This window comes from Myxocyprinus asiaticus, chromosome 30 (genome assembly GCF_019703515.2).
Source record: "Myxocyprinus asiaticus isolate MX2 ecotype Aquarium Trade chromosome 30, UBuf_Myxa_2, whole genome shotgun sequence".
NCBI lineage: Eukaryota > Metazoa > Chordata > Actinopteri > Cypriniformes > Catostomidae > Myxocyprinus > Myxocyprinus asiaticus.
This window is the reverse complement of record NC_059373.1, coordinates 38242837-38266493: the sequence shown is the minus strand read 5'-3', so window position 1 is coordinate 38266493 and position 23657 is coordinate 38242837. Positions and strand designations below refer to the sequence as shown.

The following is a 23657-nucleotide window of genomic DNA, read 5'->3' as shown; positions in this document are numbered from 1 at the left end:
ATTCATGAGTCTCTTCATAAACATTACCCAAATCCTTGGGTTTATGGAACACAAAGTATGTTATCATTAATGTTGTCATTACACTAAGGAAACTGTGCCAGTTGTAATTAACAGTCAATTTGATAGTGTATCCTTTGATATTTAATGTCAAACAATAATTTGGGAGCTTTACTACATGTCATAAGTTTTTGGACACAAAATACAAAACAACAACAAGAGCAAAGCAAAAAACAGAACAAAACAATAATAAAAAAAAAATAAAAAAAAATGAAACAAAAAACTAAACAAAAAACAATATTGTGGGGCCATCACCTGGTGATTGTTAATACTAAACAAATGTGTCTTGTTTCAGTGACGACAGAGACAGGCTATAAAAGGACACCAGAGCCACGGACCGGGGGAGAGAGTTGCGTGAAGCTGAAAAGCCTGTTCTTAGTTTGTGAAGCTGAAATGCTCGAATAAAAGCTGATTTACCTGGACTGCCACCCCGCTTCTTGCGAGAATATTTACAAATACAAAATAAACAAACACAAAACAAATAAAACAAAACGTTAATTTGCATCCAAAATGACTTTTGTTTTTGGCTGATGTCACGTTCTACTCCAATCACCTGGCTACATTCTAGTATGGAACACGTTCCAGTCAATTCGTTCCTTTGTTTATATTTTTTATCAAACCATTTTGTTCTTGTTGAATATTGTGTTTCACTCCAAAATACATCACATTATGGAAGTAAAATAAGTCGTAATTGCTGATCGATGTTGATTTTATAACAGTATATCATGCAATATAATATTAGCTGGCCATATAGTTTGATGTAAAGGATGCTTTTAAATATAAATAATACAAACCGGACTGCATCATCAACCGCTTTATCATTTTTTTCATATGTAATTATATGGAACAAATTACTCTTAAAAGCACGCCAAGCTACACCATTTAAAAGAACAGCTATACAATTTTTGTGAAGCCATGATGCTGTTAAGCCTTGCCAGTAAGAAAGCCAATGTGGTCATCTTTAAACAAAACAACATTTTAAAAGTGTGAATGTAGATGAGCACTCATTTTAAATGGAAATCCATCTTCAGATATATCTCAATGTATTTCGACAATAATGATTAGAAATGTATATTCAAGTAATATTTAAAATATAAGACATTTATATTCCAAGTTATAGTGTTATTTTTTGTACACAGAAGTTCTAGTTTGGAGATCAATATCTAACCAAACAATAAATGAGCACCATAACCTTTAAAAGTGACAGCAAAATCATGTCTTTGGAAGACAAGTTTTTGAGAATAGCATCTTACATCACCACAAGACATTAAAGCCATGGTGTATTTGTGGTCTCTACCCCACAACAAAGAGGCCTGCACTTAGAGTTTCGATGTTGAGCTCCTCTACGTTTGGAAGAGTTGAACTAGACTGTGTTGACCCCCTCTGGTCCAGCTGACATGTATTGGAGTCCCACTGTAAGCTGGTCTCCAGCAGGGTGCTGGGCTCAATAACCTACCCACCCTGAACCGCCCACCTCTGCTTGATCCAAGTCTGGTCATCTCAGGTTTAGACACAGGGCTACTACTAAGATGACAATGGTTAAGATGAAGAACGGAAGCCAAGTCTTCAGAAAGCCCACACAACTGTAGAAAGAAAAAATAATGAGGCAAAGATGTATGTTAGAGAAAAATTAGGAAAAGTTCAATTAAAAAAAGTTAAAAGAAATTACATTTTGACATTTTCTGAAGAAAATGTGAGTGGTGCCTGCCAGTGCAAGACTTGCCACCACGATATTCAGGTTTTATGAGTGGTTGCTATGCTGTTGCTAAGGTGTTCTGGGTGGTTGTTAGCGCATTGGAATGTGGTTGCTAGGATGGTATGGGTGGTTTCCTGGATGTTACTATAGTATTGCTAAAGTGATCTCTGCGCATGTAGCACATTGCTATGCGGTTGATTTGGTGTTCTGGGTTGTTGCCTAAGCAATGCAAAGGTGTTGTGGTCTGAGTGATTGGTCTATTGCAAAGGTGTTCTAAGTGGTTGTTAGAACATTGCTATGTGGTTGCTATGATGTTCTGCATGGTTAATAGGGCATTGCTAAGTGGGAGCTATGATGTTCTGCGTATTTGTCAGGTTGTTATGCTGTTGCTATGGTGATCTCAGTGGTTGTAGTGCATAGTTATGCGGTTGCTGTGGTGTTCTGGGGGGTTGTTAGCATGTTGGTATGTGGTTGCTATCAGAGCATGTAAGCAAAGTGGAGCGGTGTGACGCTCAATAATCCGCTCCATGCACGTGTGCTAAGCTCAAACTCTCATGGCCCATGCGAATGCTCCGCTCAAGTACCACTCACGCTCACTGATAAAAAAAAAAATGTTTGCTCAAATCCTGCTCCAACATGAAATTACTCTGTAGTATATATGTTTCCTGTCATGTACACACGCCCGAGCAACTGCCCCTTTGCCCACATGGGCTGAGGTGCCCCTCTGGATGAAATATAGGCTAGGCTATAGGCCTACATTTATGAAATTATCAAATGCTTGGTAACGTACACATCTGAAATTATGTGATTGTATTGTTGTGTTTTAGTATATAAAATCTCGCTGTTTATTTTGTACTGTTTTACAATGGCTGCTAGATAATCGGGTCTACCAGACCTTCGTTATCACTTGTAATCAGTCAAATATTTCTCTGTTAGCACATATGTCGTTGAACATCTTCAAACAATGGCATAACATTTTTTTTAAAAAAACACAAAAAAAAAATTCAGTTCTAATTACCTTTATTTACTTTAAACAAGTCATCAAACATGCCTCTACAAGTGATAAAACATATGTGCGGTGGCGCAGAAACTCGCATATGCGCAAATTCACGCTTTTCAGATTAAACTGGATCTGAGTGACACAACCGACCCAAAAAAACACAATCTTTTCAACTTTAAAGTTATTTTCGAGTCGTTTATGGCAATAATGTAAACATGGACTGGTATCAGGAAATACAGGTAAAAGTGAAATTCATAATTTGTTGCTAAGGGGTTGCAAGGATGGCCTGGGTGGTTGCCAGGGTGTTGATAAGTTGATTTTTGTGGTTGTTAGTGCATTGCTATGCAGCTGTTAGGGCATTGCTTGGGTGTTATGGGTGGTTGTCTAAGTATTGCTAAGGTTTTCTAATTGGTTGTTAGCATGTTCGTATGTGGTTGCTATGATGTTCTGGATGGTTGTTGGGGTGTTGCTAATTGGTTGCTATGATAGTCTGAGTGGTTGACAGGGTGTTGCTATGGTGTTGCTAAGGTGATCTCTGTGGTTGTTAGCGACATTCCACAGCTCACTGGACGCTTGACAAGCGCGCAGTGAGCCAAGGAAGTGCAAGCGAGCAACGCAATAAAACAATTGCTCCTGTTTATAATCAACGAAGTTGTCCACATTGCAAGTGCACAACATTGAAGTGATCTAGTTTTGCCTAGTCACATCGTCATGCTCACTCAGATTACAGCTTCTTTGATAAAGGCAAAAGTGTACAAATGTATGAAAAATATAATCTTATCTATCTTTATTATACATATTATCTATTTTATATAGACATCATAACTAATTAGCAGCATGGTCCACATTTTCAGGATTTCAGCTGTTAATTTTCTGTGCATTGTCAACTTTAAACTGTAGAGCAATGACTTATTGAAGGGATACCACTGAACTTTTAAAGGAACAGTTTACCACAAAATGAATATTCTGTCATCCCTTCAAGTTTTTGCAAACCCATTTGGCTTTCTTTCGTCCGTGTAACTCAAGTTGGGCAAATGTTAGTCTCAGTCACCATTCAGTCAAACATCTCCTTTTGTGTTCCACAAAGAAAGAAATTACTATGGGCTTGGAACAACATGTGGTTGATTAATCATGATAATATTTTTGCCAAGAATAACAATATAGATGTAAGTCAGCACATGACTGCATGTCTTGCTGGAAAACAAGTGACTGAAGAGAAGGGCCATAATGCAGGTTGTACCCTAAAAAAAATCCTTCCATCTGAATGAAACTAGAGGTTAGAATTTAGGTAATTAGTAGTCCCCTGCAAGATTTAGATGAGATTTTGGATATTACGATTAGCACATTGGTATGTGGTTCCTATGATGCTCTGGGTGGTTGCCAGGGTGTTGCTGAGGTGATCTCTGTGGTTGTTAGTGCATTGCTATGCAGTTGTTAAGGCATTGCTAGGGTGTTCTAAATGGTTGTTAGCACATTTGTATGTGGTTGCTATGATGTTCTGCATGGTTGTTAGGGCATTTCTAAGCGGTTGCTGGGATGTTCTGGCTGGTTGCCAGTGTTGTTGCTATGCTGTTGCTATGGTGATCTAAGTGGTTGTTAGTGTTCTGCTATGCAGTTGTAAGGGCGTTGCTAGGGTGTTCTGGGTTGTTGCCTAGCACTGCAAAGGTGTTGTTGAGTTATTGGTAGGCCTGTGGTTGAAAGTGATGTCACACCTCTGCGTTCAACTAAATGTATGATTTTAAGGTACCATTCATGTCCATAGCCCAAATGGTATGGGACGAATTAGCATCTAAGTTTAATTCTTAGGGTTAGGGGTTTGTTCATTTCACATGTTTATAAGGTCTCTCCCTGTCTAAGTGGCTGTTTCTTTGCCAGAATAAGCTGTAAATTGGAGCAGACTTTATGCTGATACTCACAAGTTCTGTGTTCACACTCAATCAACATGCTCTACACCAGGGATGGGCAACTGGCGGCCCGCGGGTCATTGAATGTGGACCGTCAGACAACACTGAGGATTGATTTTAGTTAATTGAAAAAGGGATTATGTAAAGATTGCATTCAGGCTACAATGTTATTAACATTTTCCACCTGAAGAGTGGTTCTTAGCAGACTTGCTGATCACTGTAGGGTTCTAGCATGCAACATCTTACACTTCTTCATCATTTGTAAGGTAAATTGAGCAACATTTTACCTCAGCTAGTCAGCGAGCTAGTGCGCACAAATGTTAATGTACGCAGGGTAAACCCATGCCTTTTGTTTGCCCGGATACAAAATCGTCATTAAAGATTTCAATTTGATTCACCATTACAACACCACCGATCAAAGAGTCGTACAGTATGAGAGATACGTACACCAGTGTTGCCAGAGCTGCTCTCCTCACAGATGTAATGGTAAAATATATTGGCATCAAAACTTTTTACAAAATCTGTGACAGCGCAAGGATCACCAAAGACATAATCTTCTGTTTCGCTCATGCTTGCGTAAAACGCAAAAGTAGTTAAAACGCCTGTGCGTTAATGCAGCCCTAATCATCAGTTCATACCTGCAGATCCTTTCCCAATGACTGACAATCCCATTCACACAATAAACACTGATAGATGCACACTGAACACATTGTGCTAGGAGAAACATGCACTCAAACATCACTTTCAATTACACCTGGGTGCCATTGGGAGATACCAGCGAAATGCTACCACTGTGTAAGTCCCTGAGGGTCAATGCACATGCACTATATTTTCAGACAGCTACCAGAAATTGTGTCTGAAGCAATCCCTTATTAGACTTTGAGGGGACAACTTCAGGTGTCGTAATATTTTTAGCTGACACCAAAAACAGTGCACTGGGCCCGATTTCTCATTTCTATATTACAGTATGTCCAGAGCTACAGTAGAGAGGATTTCAAAATTGTAATGTGTCCACGCTGACACCCAAAGAAATGGATTTGATTTCATGTAAATGTTCTCTGCACTTCAAGCTCAATAAAGATGTATCACTCACATCTGAGGTTTAATACTTAGGGTTAAGTATTTGTTCAAATCAAAGTATCAGTGATGTCGAAACTTGGATCTAAAACAGCAGCTCATTTAGGCCAAGACCACACTGCCACAAAAATTTGTTGACACAGTGTCCTGTGGACAACCAACTCTAGAAGTCTAGATTTTTCTTGTTCACACAAGAATTTGTCTCTTTCACACATGGAATTAAAATATTTGTAAAATCTGTCCATGTTCAAAGTTCCTATGAGGTGCACCTCTATTCTATAAAAACAGACTGCATCTAAACTTAGAAGTGGTGCTCCACTTAAGATTTACTGGTTTACAGATCAAGCTTATTTTCCACCCTTTTTCCAACAACTGTGTTCCATTGAAGAAAGTCATAGAGGTTTGGAACAACATGAGGGTGAGTGAATGAGCTAGACCAGCCTGAAAAATTTGTGTTTTTTTTTACAACAGATTTTATTGATGATTGGAAAATGTTATTTGATTGTAATTTTGACCAACAGTTTTGGAGATTTCGTCTTTCCCTATTCAAGTGAATAGTAGCTGCACTTGTAGGACTGAAAGTAGCTGCCCAGAGGCATTATGAATGATCTAACTTGCTTTCAAGGAAATTTGATGCGTATTCACCCAACACCCAATCATTTTTATGGAAAGAGCCCTTACAAACACATGCACAAGTTTAATTAGGTGCAACAGTATGAGTGTACACATTAATCTCACCTGATATGTTTGCCATGAATGAGTGCGAGCAGGCAGAGATTCACCATATTCCACGAGGTGCTGTTGTCATAGTGCATCAAGTTCAGTGCCATAGCAACGTGCGAGTGACAATTGTCACAACAAAGATTGTGCTGGAGGAAGAATAATAGAGATAATTGTCAAAAAATTAAACAGCACTTTATTCTCACAAACGCTCATGAAAATAAATGTACAAAACAACCTTTCAAAAGTTTGGAAATACTATGAAGTTTTTATGTTTGTGAAAGAAAAAGATCATTTTATTCATTGAGGATGCTTTAAATTGATCCAGAATTACAGTAAATACAGTTACAATGTTCAAAATAACTACTTCTATTTAAATACATGCTGTATTCTTCAAAGTTTCTGCTCATCCACAAATCCTCTACTTGCAACAATGACAGCTTTGGAGGCCTGGGTAGCTCAGCGAGTAAAGACTCTGACTACTAACCCTGGAGTCACAAGTTCGAATCCAGGGCGTGCTGAGTGACTCCAGCCAGGTCTCCTAAGCATCCAAATTGGCCCGGTTGCTAGGGAGGGTAGAGTTACATGGGGTAATCTCCTTGTGGTCGCCATAATGTGGTTCTCGCTCTCAGTGGGACTCATAGTGAGTTGTGTGTGGATGCCACGAGAATAGTGTGAAGCCTCCACACGCGCTACGTCTCCGTGCTAACGTGCTCAACAAGCCACGTGATAAGATGTTCAGACTGACGGTCTCAGACGCGGAGGCAAATGAGATTCGTCCTCCGCCACCCAGATTGAGGCGAGTCACTACGCCACTATGTGGACTTAAGAGCACATTGGGAATTGGGCATTCCAAACTGGGGAGAACTGGGAAACATTTTTTTTTCCAATGACAGCTTTGGCATTCTGCAGGTAAATTTTCATCTAATGCGTTCTGCAGCACTTTCCAAATATGTCCATTTGTATGTAGGGCACTTCTCATCAGCTTTCCCAAAAAGCTTTTCAAACAACAGCTCAAGACCTCAAATTTTGATTCATCCATCCGTAATACTAATTTCTGATCATTCATCACTCGATCTTTTAAGCTCTTTTTCACATTCAATTATTTTCTTCTTATTTGCAGTTTCAGATGTGATTTTTTTCTTTGAAAGTCTGCCTAAAATCCCAGAGTCTTCTCTTCACTGTTGCAGATGAAACTGGTGTTTGGCATGTTTTTGTCATTGAAGCTGCTATTTTAGGACCTGTGAGGGGTCTGTTTCCCAAACTAGAGACTCTGATGTACTTGTCTTCTTGTTGTTGTGCATCTGGGCCGTCCACTTCCCTCTCTATCCTGGTTAGATCCAGTTTAAAGACACTAGACTAGAGCATGGAATAGCCTTTATCTCTCAAAAGAACAATAAACTGATGAATTTGTAAAGAAAGACTTGCTTCTTTTTGGTCATTTTTCAAACTAAAATTTGACTTGCAAGTGTCAAGTGACTTGAAACCCAATAATTCAGCAACTGAAAAAAAGACACTGTATTGCGATTTTCACACTTCATTAAGAAGCAAAACATTTTCAACTTCTAAAAATTTTTCTAGTTTCTAATAAGTTTCTTGAGTACCAAATTAGCTCATTAGAAAAATTTCTTAAGGATTATGTGACACATTATTTTCTTAGTATACTGGAGTAATGACTGCTGAAAATGGGGCTTTAACATTACAGGTAAAAATTAATTTCAAAATATAAAACTGTTATTTTAAACTACCGGTAAAAATAATTTGCTGCCTAATTCCTAATCAATTGAATGCATCCAAGGTGAACAGATGAATCAATTTCTTTCAAGAACAAAAATGTCTGGGGGCCTGGGTAGCTCAGCGAGCATTGACGCGGACTACCACCCCTGGAGTCGCGAGTTGGAATCCAGGGTGTGCTGAGTGACTCCAGCCAGGTCTCCTAAGCAACCAAATTGGCCCGGTTGCTAGGGAGGATAGAGTCACATGGGGTAACCTCCTCGTGGTTGCGATAAGGGGTTCTCACTCTCAGTGGGGCGCGTGGCAAGTTGTGCGTGGATTGAAGAGAGTAGCATGAGCCTCCCGTTCTGGGAGTCTCCGCGGTGTCATGCACATCGAGCCACGTGATAAGAAGCGCAGACTGACTGTCTCAGAAGCGGAGGCAACTGGGACTTGTGCTCCACCACCCAGATTGAGGTGAGTAACCGCGCCACCATGAGGAAGTAGTGGGAATTGGGCATTCCAAATTGGGAGAAAAGGGGATAAAAAATAAAAAAGTCTGTTCTACAGTCACTCAGCAAACACATCAAATGAGAAAACTGTATGGGAGAATTTACAGTTTTTGACCTTTTAAATGTATTTAATAACCATACAACATAAATTATAACACTTTTTTTGGAAAAAGAAACAATGAAGAAACACACGCACTCATTACCATTCTCTGTTTATACTCTTCTGATGCATTGTGTACTGCTGTGTCCCAAACGTTAGACCCGCTGGCATATACTTTACTCACATCTAACATCCAGTACCTGAGAAATAAATGGAAATCATGAAAAGTCTAAACCCTACAGTTCAATTCAGTATGCCTAATAATTTATTTTTTAACCTCATTGGATTGTTAATTCAGAGCTGACTTAGTAAACGTTCTGAAAAGAAATGCTCTTAAAGGGATAGTTCACCCAAAAAATTAAAATTCTCTCATCATTTACTCACCCTCATGCCATCCCAGATGTGTATGACTCTCTTTCTTCTGCAAAACACAAACGAAGATTTTTAGAAGAATATATCAGCTCAGATGGTCCTCACAATGCAAGAAAATGGTGACCAAACTTTGAAACTCCAAAAACCACATGAATGCAGCATAAAAGTAATCAATACAACTCCAGTGGTTTAATCCATGTCTTCAGAAGTGATCCAATCAGTTTTGGTTGAGAACTGGCAAGATGTAAAGTGAAAAAAAAGGAGCTATGATTTGGTCTGTTCTCACCCAAAACCAAATTAATCGCTTCTGAAGACATACATTAAACCACTGGAGTCATATGGATAACTTTTATGTTTCTTTTATGTGCTTTTTTGTGGTACAAAGTTCTGGTCACCATTCACTCGCATTGTATGAACCTACAGAGCTGAAATATTCTTTTGAAAATCTTCATTTGCATTCTGCAGAAGAAAGAAAGTCATACACATCTGGGATGGCATGAGGGTGAGTAAATGATGAGAGAATTTTTATTTTTGGGTGAACTATTCCTTTAAGAGCTTTTTTAGCTCACTTTGTTGGTCTTCCAAACGCCATGTTATCCTCCTGTAAGAACAGCAGAAAGAGACAATTAAACTCTGTCTCTGTGTTTGTACAGTGTGACAAGTTCCTTTTTTGTAAATAAAACAAGAGGAAGTCTGTTCATATTGATCCGGATGCTTCCATCAATTGGCACACTTTTTATGACTTGAATGGTGGGCTCTTAAAGGGATAGTTCATCAAATATGTTAACAAAGGTTTTGGTCTCAATACTGTTATTGTTAGGGATTAGGTTAGAAATGTAATTACTACTTAAATGTTTCCAAAAACTGGCAGCGTTGTGCCTTTCATGTCGGATTCATTCAAAGACGAAAAAGAACACTGTTTTTGTCTAATTAAAGTTATGGTTAGAGATAAGTTTAGGAGTGCATTCATGTAATTACTACGCAAATACTCAAATGTTTCATTCGTATGTTTGCCTGTGTCTTGTGCTTGTGCTGAGTGACAAATATACTTCTGCATACAACTGAAGTTCCAGCTTTGGCCACTGGGGCAGTTTGGAAATTGAGAATGCAGATTTTAGCTGACAAAAAATTTGACCTATTGGTTTTCCCTCAAGATCAGTCTGCCCCAGAGAGCTTACATACAGGATATAATTAATAGTTTATATAAGATATAGAGATAGAATATATCTGAGAGATGCAGCATCATGTAAAAAAAGAAATTCTCAGTAACCAATGTCATTGTAAAAATGCACTATTTGCAGTCAGTCATGATTCATTTATTCCGTGAGTGAAAAGGTCTGATTACAGGGGATTATTGAGATAAAGCTAGTAATATACGGCTGGTTATACACTGAAAACCATAATAAGTTGACTGTATTTAATTAAGTAAACTCGTTCCCTCAATTGAATTGAGTAATGTCGTCTCCAAAACTTGTGTAATTAAGTTAACTTTACTTAATGTTCATATACAGTATAATAACTTTAACTATTTAAGTTAAGCTAACTAGATGCAAACTCAGATTTGCTATTTAAATATTGTTTCAACTTCATAATTTTAATTGAACTGAATCAAATTTAGGTCATACAATAACATCTTAAATAATGAAGATTATAACCGATTGCAGGTAAATCATTAACATTAGAACTTATTTCTTTAAACCATTAAATGTATTTCTCCACAGAAATGCATACTTGTACTTTAGATGCACATGCAAAAGAAGAACTGAGATCATGTTAACAAGGTCCAACATGACCAAAGGAGACACAGATTACCCTAATGGTGACAAACAACTATTTACAACAAAACAACATAAATAAAACTTCAAGAGTTAAAACCTCTATGAACTCTTAATAACAACTATTCAAATGCCCCCATATGTTCCCTTTGAACAAAGAAACAATTAAATAACGTCTAAAGCACATTATTTAATTGAAGGTATCCCCATAGCCTCAATTTTGTACTCAGTAGTTTGAGATATTAACACTTAAAATCTTAAGTCTATGGATTTTTTTAAGAAAAATAAGTTCAAGGAACTTAGATATTTAAGGTATGAGCCCAAAACTTGACATTTCAAGTAATGTTTAATTAAGATGACTTGATTTTTCCAGTAATGACAACATTAGGGTTTACAGTGTATGATCTCAACAGGACATATTGACATAAGGATGTAGTAATTCAGATCTTTTGTCAAGGAATTCAAGGATTTTTAGAAACCTGTATCCCTTAAAATAAAACTGCCTGTTTTCATGACTTGAAATAATATAATTGCACATGCGAGATGACGTGTTTTCATCCCTGAGTGGAGTTACGTGCAGTATATTGTGGTGCACTTAACAGTGTGCTGGCCCGTGTCACAGCAGGTCAAATAACCACATCCGCTCAAATTACCTGCCCTGCTCTACCCAAAACTCTTCACTTTTGCTCCTGTCAGACAGGGATCTGTTTAGCAGGGTAATATCCTAACCCCAATCCATATTATAATATCTTTTGTTTGCACACCTTTTCTAAATTATGAAAAAGCAGTTATATAAGCAATGTGGCAAACTCTTAATGTTGGCTTGACAAAGTCTTGTATGAAGGTTGAAAAAAATTATTGATTGTTTAGACCTTATAGTTTTAATACTTTGGGAGTTTAAGGAGAGAGATTTCAAGGTTGAATGCCATATGGTTACTAGGGTGTTCTTGGTCGTTGCTAAGGTGTTCTGGGCTGTTGCTAAGGCTTTGTATGTCATAATAAAGCCTACTAAGTCAGAAGGTCTGTGTTGAGTTTGGTGGACACTGCTTTAAAGCTTTAAGAGGTATTACAGTCAAATAATTTACATGAAAGTCTGCAGGATTTTCGATCTTCAGCTCTGGGAAAAGCGTTAGTTTGTGCATTATGAGAGAAAGTTGCCCTGAAAGTGAACTCTGGGATACTGCTGGGTATTTTTAACAAGAAGCCTCCAGAACTCTGGAATCGGCTGAGGACATGACAATTAGCATCCCACACAGGAGAAACATGGAGCTGTATCTTTCATCACATGTCCTATTACAGACAGGATTCCTCCTCTGCTCAGCAACTTTGTGCACAGCTATCGATTTTCCTTTTGTAAATAACAGGATGTGTTTGTACAGGGACACCAAGGATGGTGGTGGCAAGTATTGAACTTTCTAGTGGTTTCCAGTGGGACCTCAAACGATGCTTATGAACGGAATTTATAGGAATAGTTATAGAGACCTTTATCCAGTGGCACGTTCTTCTTTGAAATCAGACACATTTTGATAGGCTTTTAGATGTCAACATAAGGTCGTCTTGAATTCAAACTATGGCCTGTGCCCTTCCACATGGTGCAATCCAGCCCGTAGGTCATTTATAACATGTCTCTGTCATCATGCAGTAACAAGCTTCTTCAAGCTGTTAACAAGCTCAGTGTTGCCAGATTTCATGAGATTCAAAATATCAAATCAGTGGTTTAAACTTGCACAAAATGTAAAACTCAGTTTGTCCAATCTAGCAACCTTAAGCATACATTTGCTCTTTCCAGGCGCCGATAAACGTGATTTATGTTGATGTAGATTAGACTTGCCACAATATCATAATTTTCACACTGGTGCGGGTCACGTTCAAACCGAGTAACACCGGTATTACCACTGGTTGGACACTAAGTGGTACTATGGGTTTTCGTTAAGCAATAGCCTACACAATAACGCAAGGCAGCTTGATTTCATACTTTGAACTTTATTTTGTATTTATTTTAACTTAAAATTCAAATGAAACTGAAAAAAAAAAAATGAATTGCAATTAAAATGTGTGTTCAACTTTTTGAAAGATGGCTTTTCAACAGTTGTGAAGGGCAACATCTCTTTGGCAATTAACCTACTTCATCCATGCATTCTCTACTGGTTAGGTATTTCGTTGTCCGGGCAAAACCCATATATTACCACCATTTACACCATTCCATTTACCATCATGCAAGTATCCGTCAACAAGTATCTGTCTATGGCAACAGATGGAAAATTACTAATACAAATTAAAATCTAAAAACAATTACAAATGTAAACATAATTATAATGATGATAATGTGTTTTTGTATTATTTTATGTTTTAATCACAGATGTATAGGCTGCAGAGTTGCGTTCACAATAAACTGCTCTGTGGAAATAAAGCGAACTGAACTCAGTGCACCTCCTGAGGTCATTTGCAGCACTCATAGACGATACTGTTCATGCAAACAAATTTCATAAGACTGAAACAAAGAAAGAGTGAGAACCCTTTACATACACGTGTTCCACGAGACTGCACGCCTCCGAACAAACAGTGCGTCATACACGTGCATTGACGGCTTTTCTGTCATCTGTTCTTAAAAATATAATAAAGTGTGATTTTTCAAGCACGTGTCTGTGTGTCTAACAGCATTTCTTGTGTCATTCCGAATCTGAGACATCTTACAGTTAACCACCATGCACATTATATTCGCTTCCTGCAATTAAACGTCTTCTGTCAGTGCGCGTACTTTGCTGCCCGTGTAATTTGATACGTTGGTTAAGAACATCTGGCTTTCACTGCATAATTTAGGTTCATTTATCATGGGCCGCAAACTCTTCATTAGGCAACTGTTCTTTATTTAAGGCTATTCTATTCGTTAGGCTATTGGATTGATATTGGAAGTTCCATTCATAATGTTTCCACTGGTATAAAATTTCACACTTGTGTTGTCCCTTGTACCGATTAAAACCAGTAACAATGTACACCGTGGCAATTCTAATGTAGATGTATGTTGGAGCTTATCGATTTCCAGTGTGATATTTTGTTCAAAGAAAAGTTAATACTCAAATTGTGCTGTAGCTCAACTGATACAGTGTTGCACTTGCAATGCAAAGGACTGGGGTACGAGTCCTGAAGAGCACGCTGGTCAACACAAGAGACAAAAATGCCATAGAAGCACCACAAAATGACATGGTTGCTAAAGTAATTGTGTTTTACATCTCACATCTGCTTTTTCAGTCACTATCTGTTAGGTATAGGTTTAAGGTTTAAGTTCGGGAGGTAGATTTTGTTAATTTCAAACTCAATAGCGCATTAACCTTCAAAACATAATCTAGCTTGGGTAAACATTTAACTCAATTTTAGCGCCACAATGTGGACATTTCACCTCAGAACTGCCGCTATACGTGCAAGGAGCCACGTAATGTTATTTTGCAAAAATGTTGCCACAGTCTAGGGCTGGGCGATAAAATTATATAGATATTTATCGGGAAATTTATAATTTGATATCGATGTAATCCTTTTGAGTAATTTTCATATTTAGCCTATATTCTACATCTAGATGATCGGATTAGGTGCGTGTCACTAAAAACGCGAGCAGTTCGGCAAAGTTATGCACACAACTAGTTAACTGAATAACAGGCACTAAATCAGCCGGTTAGGAAGTATTAGCTGGCTAGCGGCTACATAGTCCTTTTGTCACGTAAACCAGTAATGAGGCTAGGTAGCCGCAAGCTATCCGGCTAAAATGATACCGTTTTGTACCGAACAAGACAGCACTGAAAATGCAACATTCAGCTACTGACTGAACACAACAACAACTCTGACATCAACACCATTTCTGTTTATTTATATACTATTTAGTTAAATGCTTTTTCATGATCAAAAGCGATGTCACATCTGCTAACTTGTTGACACAGGCAAAACAGTATTTCTTCTTCTTGTGATGTTTATTGGCGATATGAATTAAAAAGTTATGTTTAATTCATTCTTGAGGTCTAACAAACATGTGGAATCCATTTCCTTTCCCATTAATAGCATGAAATGCATATTGTGATAAATATCAATATCGAACAATGTGAGAAAATTATTGTGAACATATTTTTGGCCATATTGCCTGGCCCTTCCACAGTCATGTAGTGTTTATGAGATCAGGCTGTGGTTGTGAAAATACACACAAAAGCAGTTTGTTTTAACAGGAAAAGATATGATAATGCAGAACTATTTCTGGGCGAAGAAGATACAAGAACCATTCAAAGCAAAACAAATTATTCTGAGCAACCATAGTGACATGAACTATAGTGCTATTGCTTAATTTCAGCAAACAACAAAGACCTTTTTTGGTGGTTAGATACTCACTGAGACAAAGTATGGACCTGCAAAATCACGGATCACTCCAGTGGACGTACAGATGCCCATGTGGCCAATGAATGGAAACAACCATCTGAAAGAGAAACAGAAAAACTAAAATTAAAGATGACATAAAAAGGTGACATTTTGTTTGATAAATGCATTTTCCTTTCCTCTTTTGAAGTAGTTCCTATTGAAACAGGAAGTTGGGACATGACCTGTCGAAATACCCTTCATATTTCATTGAGGAAAATTTTGTGAAAATGACCAGCTGACAGAATAATAAATAAATGCGCACACACTTTTTGTGGAAGGACAGCTAATGAGCATGAGGCTTTATCCTGGAGAGTGCCCTTTTCAATATCATACACCTGGACAAAATCCAACTTCCCTGCCAATTCATATTCATGCTATTTTGCCTTTGGAATTCCAGCAACAGCAATCCTAAGGACAACCAGATATGGAAGCGGATTAGACACGAGACGAAAACTCTTGTCAAAGTGATTAAAAAAGTATTATCAAGAGAACGGTATGTAATATGACTAACAGCAGGACTCAACAATAAGAATGGCCTGTTGGTCTGGCACCAGTGTGAGAGAGTTTCAGGCCAGTTGAGTTAAAAAACATTGTTTTAAATAAATATATATATTATATATAGTGACCTAGGTGTGCTAGGTGCTAGGTGGGGCCAGTGAAATGTTGGCAATAAAAATCTAACCACCTAACCCAAATGGGCGAGCATAAAATCCTTATTGTTGTATAGCACTGTCAACTGTATAAATATCCAGAATAAAAAAGCACCAGCTGAAGTGGAGTAGGGCACAAGCCGGCACCCCAGAGATGCTCCAGTCCATGTGCATATTTATCACTGAATGTCCTAGAGAGCAAGCTATTGACCCAAATACAGTAGAAGAACAAAACGTGGGGCAAGGGACCAGACACAGCAGGGATAAGGGTAAAATCTCTCACACTGTGATAATCTACAGTAGAAGACACCAGAAAGCTGTTTTAAGATCAGCTCTAATCAGTTTCAATCTGTGTGAAATGTGATTATCAGAAGGGGTTTGGTTTCTGATCCCCAGATGAGAACACGTGACTCAATGTCCAAGACAAAGACATAAAAAATTCAGTAAAGGTGTTGTGTTTGCAATTGCTGGTCATACAATTATCATGCAAGTTATAGAAATACTGCATTTCAAAATGGTGTCCAGTCCAATCAACAACTTTACTTTTAATAAATATAACTGACTTGACATGAACCGAAAAGTCCCAAAAACAAACATGGTACTGAGTACTTTGCAGTACAATATAAATATCATTGTACATGAATATGGTAATAATTTAGTACCATGATACAGTTGAAGTCAGAAGTTTACATACACCTTAACCAAATACATTTAAACAGTTCCTGACATTTAATCATAGAAAACATTCCCTGTCTTAGGACAGTTAGGATCGCTAATTTATTTTAAGAATGTGAAATGTCTATGCAATTTAAGATTCTACATCGATTCTATTGGACCCCCTCTAGATTGTATAGGCTTAAAGGCACACCCACCTGCTAGCGATGCCAATCAGAAGATGGGGGCACAACCCATGTTTTTCGGTGATGTGTTAAGATCCAAGAATTTTGGTTGAGGGTTCAGAGTTTTATGTGTAACGTATTGGGCAAAATTGGGTGCTAGCCAGTGTTATGATCAGCAGACAGGTCATTCTTAGGGGTTTGAAGTCGGCTGGAGCACTCTCATTTCAAAAGTGGCACACAGAGATGGGCAGGGTAGCGGTATTTGAAGATATGTCAGATAGAAGGCTAGGCAACCTGGAGTTATTTAATAAAAAATGGGCAGCTATTTAGCCTTTTTTAGAAGGCTCTCGGGGAGGGGCAGTGGAGAGAGTTTTATAGTTTTAAATGTGAACATGAATTTTGTTGAAATTGTCAATTGTATGCTTTTTTATTTTCTCCTTTTCTTTCTTTATTTGTTATATTTGTATTTTCTCCAAAAAAAAAAAAAAAAAAAAATTGTGTTTATATTTTATGTGTAGCTTTGACCACAGTGACATTTGTTAAGGGTTAGGATGGAGTTGGGGATTGGGGGGAGGAGGATAGGAAATTAAGGGGGGTGTAAAAGGGATAATAATTGATTCTGTTCATTTATATTGTTTTATTCTGCATTCTGTATAAGAATCTATAAAAAAGTGTTAATCTGAAAAAGAGTGTGAAATATCAGAATAATAGTAGAGAGAACTAGACAGTAAAGTTTGATGACAAACTTTATGTTGGCTTGACAAAGCCTTGTCTGAAAGTTTAAAATCATTTGAAGAGTTTGAAGTTTGAAGGTCTTACAGTCAGACAGACAGAAAGAACATCATACAGATAGACAGCCAGCTGCAAGAAGTCCTATGCAAACCTACCCCTTGCTTGTTTTTCTGAATGGCAAATTGGTTGTTAGGGTAATCCCATTTGGTTGCTAGGCAGTTACCAAGGTGACACTGAAAATGCTCCTTGCTACCCTGAGTCAAATGAATGAAACCAGAAGTCTCTATGATGTTCTGGTGCAGAGATATGTGTTTTGTTACTTGGTTGCTAGGGTAACCCCATCTGGTTGCTAGGCAGTTACCAAGGTGATACTCAAAAGGCTCCTTGCTAGCATGAGTCAAATGAAAAAAACAGAAGTCTGTACGATGTTCTAGTGCAGAGATATGTGATTTGTTACTTAGTTGCTACGGTGAGCTCATTTGGTTGCTAGACAGTTTCCAGGGTGATACTAACAAGGCTGCTTGCTGGCCTGAGTCATTCGAGCCAACAATGTCATCTCTATGATATTCTGATCCGGAGATATCCATCTAAGCTAATTTTAATGGAAGTCAATGGGTTTTGTTTGCTATGGTGCACTAAATGGTTGCTAGGGTGTGGCTAAGTATTGTCCAGAATGATATTTAAAGGCTCCTTACTGGTCTGAATCAAATAAGCCAAAGTTAAAGTCTCTACGATGTTGTGGTGCAGAGATATGCTTTTTGCTATATGGTTGCTATGGTAAGTCCATCTGGTTGCTAGGAAATTGTCAGCATGATCCTAAAAAGGCTGCTTACTGGACTGAGTGTATTGAGTCAAACCTGAAGACTCTATGACATTCTGATCAGGAGATATCCATCTAAGCCATTTTGAATGGCAGTCAATGGGTTTTGGTTGCTAGGGTGCACTAAATGGTTGCTAGGTTGTATGCAGTTGCTAGGGTGTTAAAGTGATGGAGTGAAAAAAAGAATAAAAAGAGTGGAGTGATGGAAAGATAGAAGAGGGAGTGATGGAATGATAGGAAGTAGATTGAATCCTCTAAAGGAGTTATTACAGGAAAAAGTTTTCACACCTTGAATGGGAGTCAATTTAACATCAGTCCTGTTCAGAAGTCTGATACGGGAATACTGGAAGTCTGATCAGTTAGAAAAGAGGGACAAACCCGAGTCAGACCAGTCTGAAGGTCTGTGGCGAGTTTGGTGTTTGTAGCTTGAAAGCTCTAGGAGGAGATGCTGTTTAAATTTTGGCTCAGAAGAAGAAGAATAAGCTTAAATAGTAGATCAGTATGATGGCTTTGTCAAGCCAACATAATTATTTATTTCAGCTTTTATTTCTTTCATCACATTCCCAGTGGGTCAGAAGTTTACATACACTTTGTTAGTATTTGGTAGCCTTTAAATTGTTTAACTTGGGTCAAACTTTTTGAGTAGCCTTCCACAAGTTTCTCACAATAAGTTGCTGGAATTTTGGCCCATTCCTCCAGACAGAACTGGTGTAACTGAGTCAGGTTTGTAGGCCTCCTTGCTCACACAAGCTTTTTCAGTTCTTCCCACAAATTTTCTATCGGATTGAGGTCAGTGCTTGTGATGGCCGCTCCAATACCTTGATTTTGTTGCCCTTAAGCCATTTTGCCACAGCTCTGGAGGTATGCTTAGGGTCTTTGTCCATTTGGAAGACCCATTTGCGACAGCTTCCGGGCTGAAGTCTTGAGATGTTGCTTCAATATATCCACATACATTTTCTTCCTCATGATGTCACCTATTTTGTGAAGTGCACCAGTCCCTCCTGCAGCAAAGCACCCCCACAACATGATGCTGCCACCCCCATGCTTCACGGTTGGGATGGTGTCCTCCGGCTTTCAAGCCTCACCCTTTTTCCTCCAAACATAACGATGGTCATTTTGGCCAAACAGTTAAATTTTTGTTTCATTAGACCAGAGGACAGTTCTCCAAAAAGATCTTTGTCCCCATGTGCATGTGCAAACTGTAGTCTGGCTCTTTTATGGCGGTTTTGGAGAAGTGGGTTCTTCCTTACTAAGCAGCCTTTCATGTTATGTCGATATAAACTTGTTTTACTGTGGATATAGATACTTGTCTACCTGTTTCCTCCAGCATCTTCACAAGTTCCTTTGCTGCTGTTCCGGGATTGATTTGCACTTTTTACACCAAACTACATTCATCTCTAGGAGACAGAATGTGTCTCCTTCCTGAGTGGTATGATGGCTGCGTGGTCCTGTGGTGTTTATACTTGCGTATTATTGTTGTACAGATGAATGTGGTACCTTCAGGTGTTTGGAAATTGCTCCCAAGGATGAACCAGACTTGTGGAGGTCCACAATTTGTTTTCTGAGGTCTTGTCTGATTTATTTTTATTTTCCCATGATGTCAAGCAAAGAGGCACTGTGTTTGAAGGTAGGCCTTAAAATACATCCACAGGTACACCTCCAACTGACACCAATTAGCCTATCAGAAGCTAATTGGCTAATTGCCTAAAGGCTTGGCATCATTTTCTAGAATTTTCCAAGCTGCTTAAAGGAACAGTTAACTTAGTGTATGTAAACTTCAGACCCACTGGAATTGTGATAGAGTCAATTAAAAGTTAAACAATCTGTCTTTAAACAATTGTTGGAAAAATTACTCGTGTCATGCACAAAGTAGATGTCCTAAATGACTTGCCAAAACTATAGTTTGCTGATATTAAATCTGTGGAGTGGTTATAAAATTAGTTTTAATGACTTTAACCTAAGTGTATGTAAACCTCTGACTTCAACTGATATATATATATATATATATACACATACACACACACAGTATACACTGATCAGCCACAACATTAAAACCACCTGCCTAATATTGTGTAGGTCCCCCTCGTGCTGCCAAAACAGCGCCAACCCGCATCTCCCGAGATGCAACCCGAGATGCTATTCTTCTCACCACAATTGTAAAGAGCGGTTATCTGAGTTACCGTAGACTTTGTCAGTTCTAACCAGTCTGGCCATTTTCTGTTGACCTCTCTCATCAACAAGGCATTTCCGTCCACAGAACTGCTGATCACTGGATGTTTTTTGTTTTTGGCACCATTCAGAGTAAATTCTAGAGACTGCTGTGTGTGAAAATCCCAGGAGATCAGCAGTTACAAAAATACTCAAACCAGCCCATCTGGCACCAACAATCATGCCACGGTCCAAATCACTGAGATCACATTTTTCCCCATTCTGATGGTTGATGTGAACATTAACTGAAGTTCCTGACCCATATCTGCTTGATTTTATGAACTGCACTGCTGCCACACGATTGGCTGATTAGATAATTGCATGGATGATTGTTTGTGCCAGATGGGCTGGTTTGAGTATTTCTGTAACTGCTGATCTCCTGGGATTTTCACACACAATTTCTAGATTTTACTCAGAATGGATATATATATATATATATATATATATATATATATATATATATATATATATATATATATATATATATACATACACTACTGGTCAAAAGTTTTGAAACACTTGACAGAAATGTTTCTCATGATCTTAAAAATCTTTTGATCTGAAGGCGTATGCTTAAATGTTTGAAATTAGTTTTGTAGACAAAAATATAATTGTGCCACCATATTCATTTATTTCATTATAAAACTAAAATTTTATTTAAAAAAAAAAGTTTTTGAAATTGACTTGGACCAAATAATAAAGAAAAGCAGCCAATAAGTGCCCAACATAGATGGGAACTCCTTCAATACTGTTTAAAAAGCATCCCAGGGTGATACCTCAAGAAGTTGGTTGAGAAAATGTCAAGAGTACATGTCTGCAAAATCTAGGCAAAGGGTGACTACTTTGAAGATGCTAAAATATAACACAGTTTTGATTTATTTGGATTTTGTTTAGTCACAACATAATTCCCATAGTTCCATTTATGTTATTCCATAGTTTTGATGACTTTACTATTATTCTAAAATGTGAAGAAAAAAAATTATAATAAAGAATAAGTGTTTCAAAACTTTTGACCGGTAGTGTGTGTGTGTATATATATATATGTGTATATATATATATATATATAATATTCAGATTGATATATATTGCATTATTATGGCAGACAAGTAAAGCATTTATTAGACAATACAAAAAGTGGCTTTAAAAGTCAATATATTGTTTGTTTTATTCCCATATCATTGAACATAAGCCTACAGTGGACAGCAGTCCATTTTGTAATTGAGTTCGTTAACATGTCCTATTCTCACAGGACTCATTCTTGTGTTCTGTCTGCACTACTTTTAACTGAATTTCTATGGACGGACATATTCATGAGACAGATGCTTTTGAAGCATCTCACTTATTTTCAGCGTCATAAACGGCGAGCTTTTAGAATACTGTGTCAAGTTAAAAGTATTTAAAACTTTGAAAATCACATCTCAAGATCCCTGCATTTTGTTGTGCTTCATCCAGCTGTCAAAAATGCATCCTGTGTGAGCGGCTCTCATTCTGTGGCTGTGCTGCTTGTGAGGTTTGTTGAGGTGCTGACTGCCCCCTGCTGACACAGCTTCTAAAAACACAAAGTTACATGTACTTCAAGCTTGAATTGTTCCATTGGTAGGAAAAAACTTTTATTATATAATTTACTTACAGGCCAGGAGGCATGATTAATTGCGTTAAAACGTGTTATTTTGTATATAATTAATCGCACTAAATTAATGCATTAAATTGACGACCTTAAAGGAATGTTCCGGGTTTAATACAAGTTGAGCTCAATCGACAGCATTTTTGGCATAATGCTGATTACCAAAAATATTCATTCATTGTAAGTGCCTCACTGGAACCCAGATTTATGTTTTTTTTTTTTTAAAGAAAAGGAGGAACGAGTCAAAACTTTTTGTACACAATTTTTTTTGTTGTTTTTTTTTTTTTTGCAAGGGGCGGAGAAAACACTGTAATCACTCTATTATGACAATAAAAAGTGGTACATTCTCAAGTACATTCCAAGTCGGTCACGGCTAGATGGTAACCCATGTTCTCTGAAAAGTTTTACAAGATTCGCATTCATATGACATATATACATTTAGTTTCTTTGGAGTCCCAGAGCAAACCTAACCCTAAACTTGATAGCAGAAAAGTTAGCAGTGAAAATTCATCATATTTTAGGTTTACCATCTAGACCATCTGCCAGGATGCGTTGTGTTAGGCAAGAAGTCAATGATGCTGCACGTGCACAATTTGAGATCTACAGATGAGGGGAAGGATTTTCAGCAAATATAATTAAATTTCTGTCAATTGTTCACACATAGGCTACCTATCAAGTAGCTTTATAAGAAATGGAATATAGTGTATGAGTCATTCTGACTAATTTTATTATACTTTTATGGTGCTTTTAAAGCTCGACAATCCCAGTCCCCATTTACTTTCATTCTGGGAAAAGAGCAGCAACATTCTGCTAAACGTCTTTTGTGTTTCACAGGAGAAGGAAAGTCATATGGGTTTGCAATGACATGAGGGTGAGAAAATGATGTCAGCATATTCATTTTTGGGTGAATTATCACTTTAAACACAGCGGTTGTGCTTTTCTTACAGCCAAACGGTCAAAGTTTAAGCCTTCATCTGCACCGCTGTAAAACGAGACGCGACTGTCTAAAATGATCCCAAATAAACAAAGTGCTCTACACTTCAAGCGCTGGGTGACGCAACGCATCTCTCTCTTGCACTGTATCGCATAGACACAACCAGCTTTTGTACGGGACTGTACCGCTTTCACAACATTAACACAAAGCAAAAGCAACACTAGATGCGAGGATCACTCACGATAACACGGGGATTGGCGTCCATACGATACAGTAGGGATAGCGGCTTATGCTCGGGTCTATCCTCTCAAACGCAATGTTATAATTCTTCATGGTGTCTATTTCGACCGCATCCGCCATCACCAGCTGTGAACGATGAACTTCATTCGTTCCGCTTCCTGGAAGCTGCAGCGCTCCGTCGAGAGTAGCGGCGCGTTTCCGGGGTCTTTCAGAGATTGCAGAACACACACACACACTCACTCACATATCTAGTTAGAGACACTGCATTGACAAAATCAAGCGATGCAAT

At 38.0% G+C, this 23657-nt stretch overlaps 1 protein-coding gene across 1 annotated transcript; it reads right to left on the bottom strand.

Moving 5' to 3' along the window:
* Positions 1-646: 646 nt before the first annotated feature.
* Positions 647-23549, bottom strand: LOC127420775 (transmembrane protein 222-like). The gene is made up of 6 exons (XM_051663314.1): positions 23370-23549; positions 15295-15379; positions 9721-9752; positions 8883-8979; positions 6473-6603; positions 647-1640 (listed from the first exon to the last, which is right to left on the bottom strand). The coding sequence occupies exons 1-6, from the start codon at positions 23486-23488 to the stop codon at positions 1553-1555; spliced, it is 552 nt and encodes a 183-aa protein (XP_051519274.1). The 5' UTR covers positions 23489-23549; the 3' UTR covers positions 647-1552.
* Between the last annotated feature and the right edge of the window lie 108 nt (positions 23550-23657).

What these genes read in the sequence shown, in the direction of transcription:
- LOC127420775 (XM_051663314.1), bottom strand. Translation starts at nt 23,488, where the DNA reads ATGGCGGATGCGGTCGAAATAGACACCATGAAGAATTATAACATTGCG. An exon ending in CAGGTCCATACTTTGTCTCA is followed by an intron (nt 9,753 to 15,294) that starts GTGAGTATCTAA and finishes CTGTTCTTACAG; the next exon opens with GAGGATAACATGGCGTTTGG. An exon ending in ATTCATGGCAAACATATCAG is followed by an intron (nt 1,641 to 6,472) that starts GTGAGATTAATG and finishes TTCTTTCTACAG; the next exon opens with TTGTGTGGGCTTTCTGAAGA.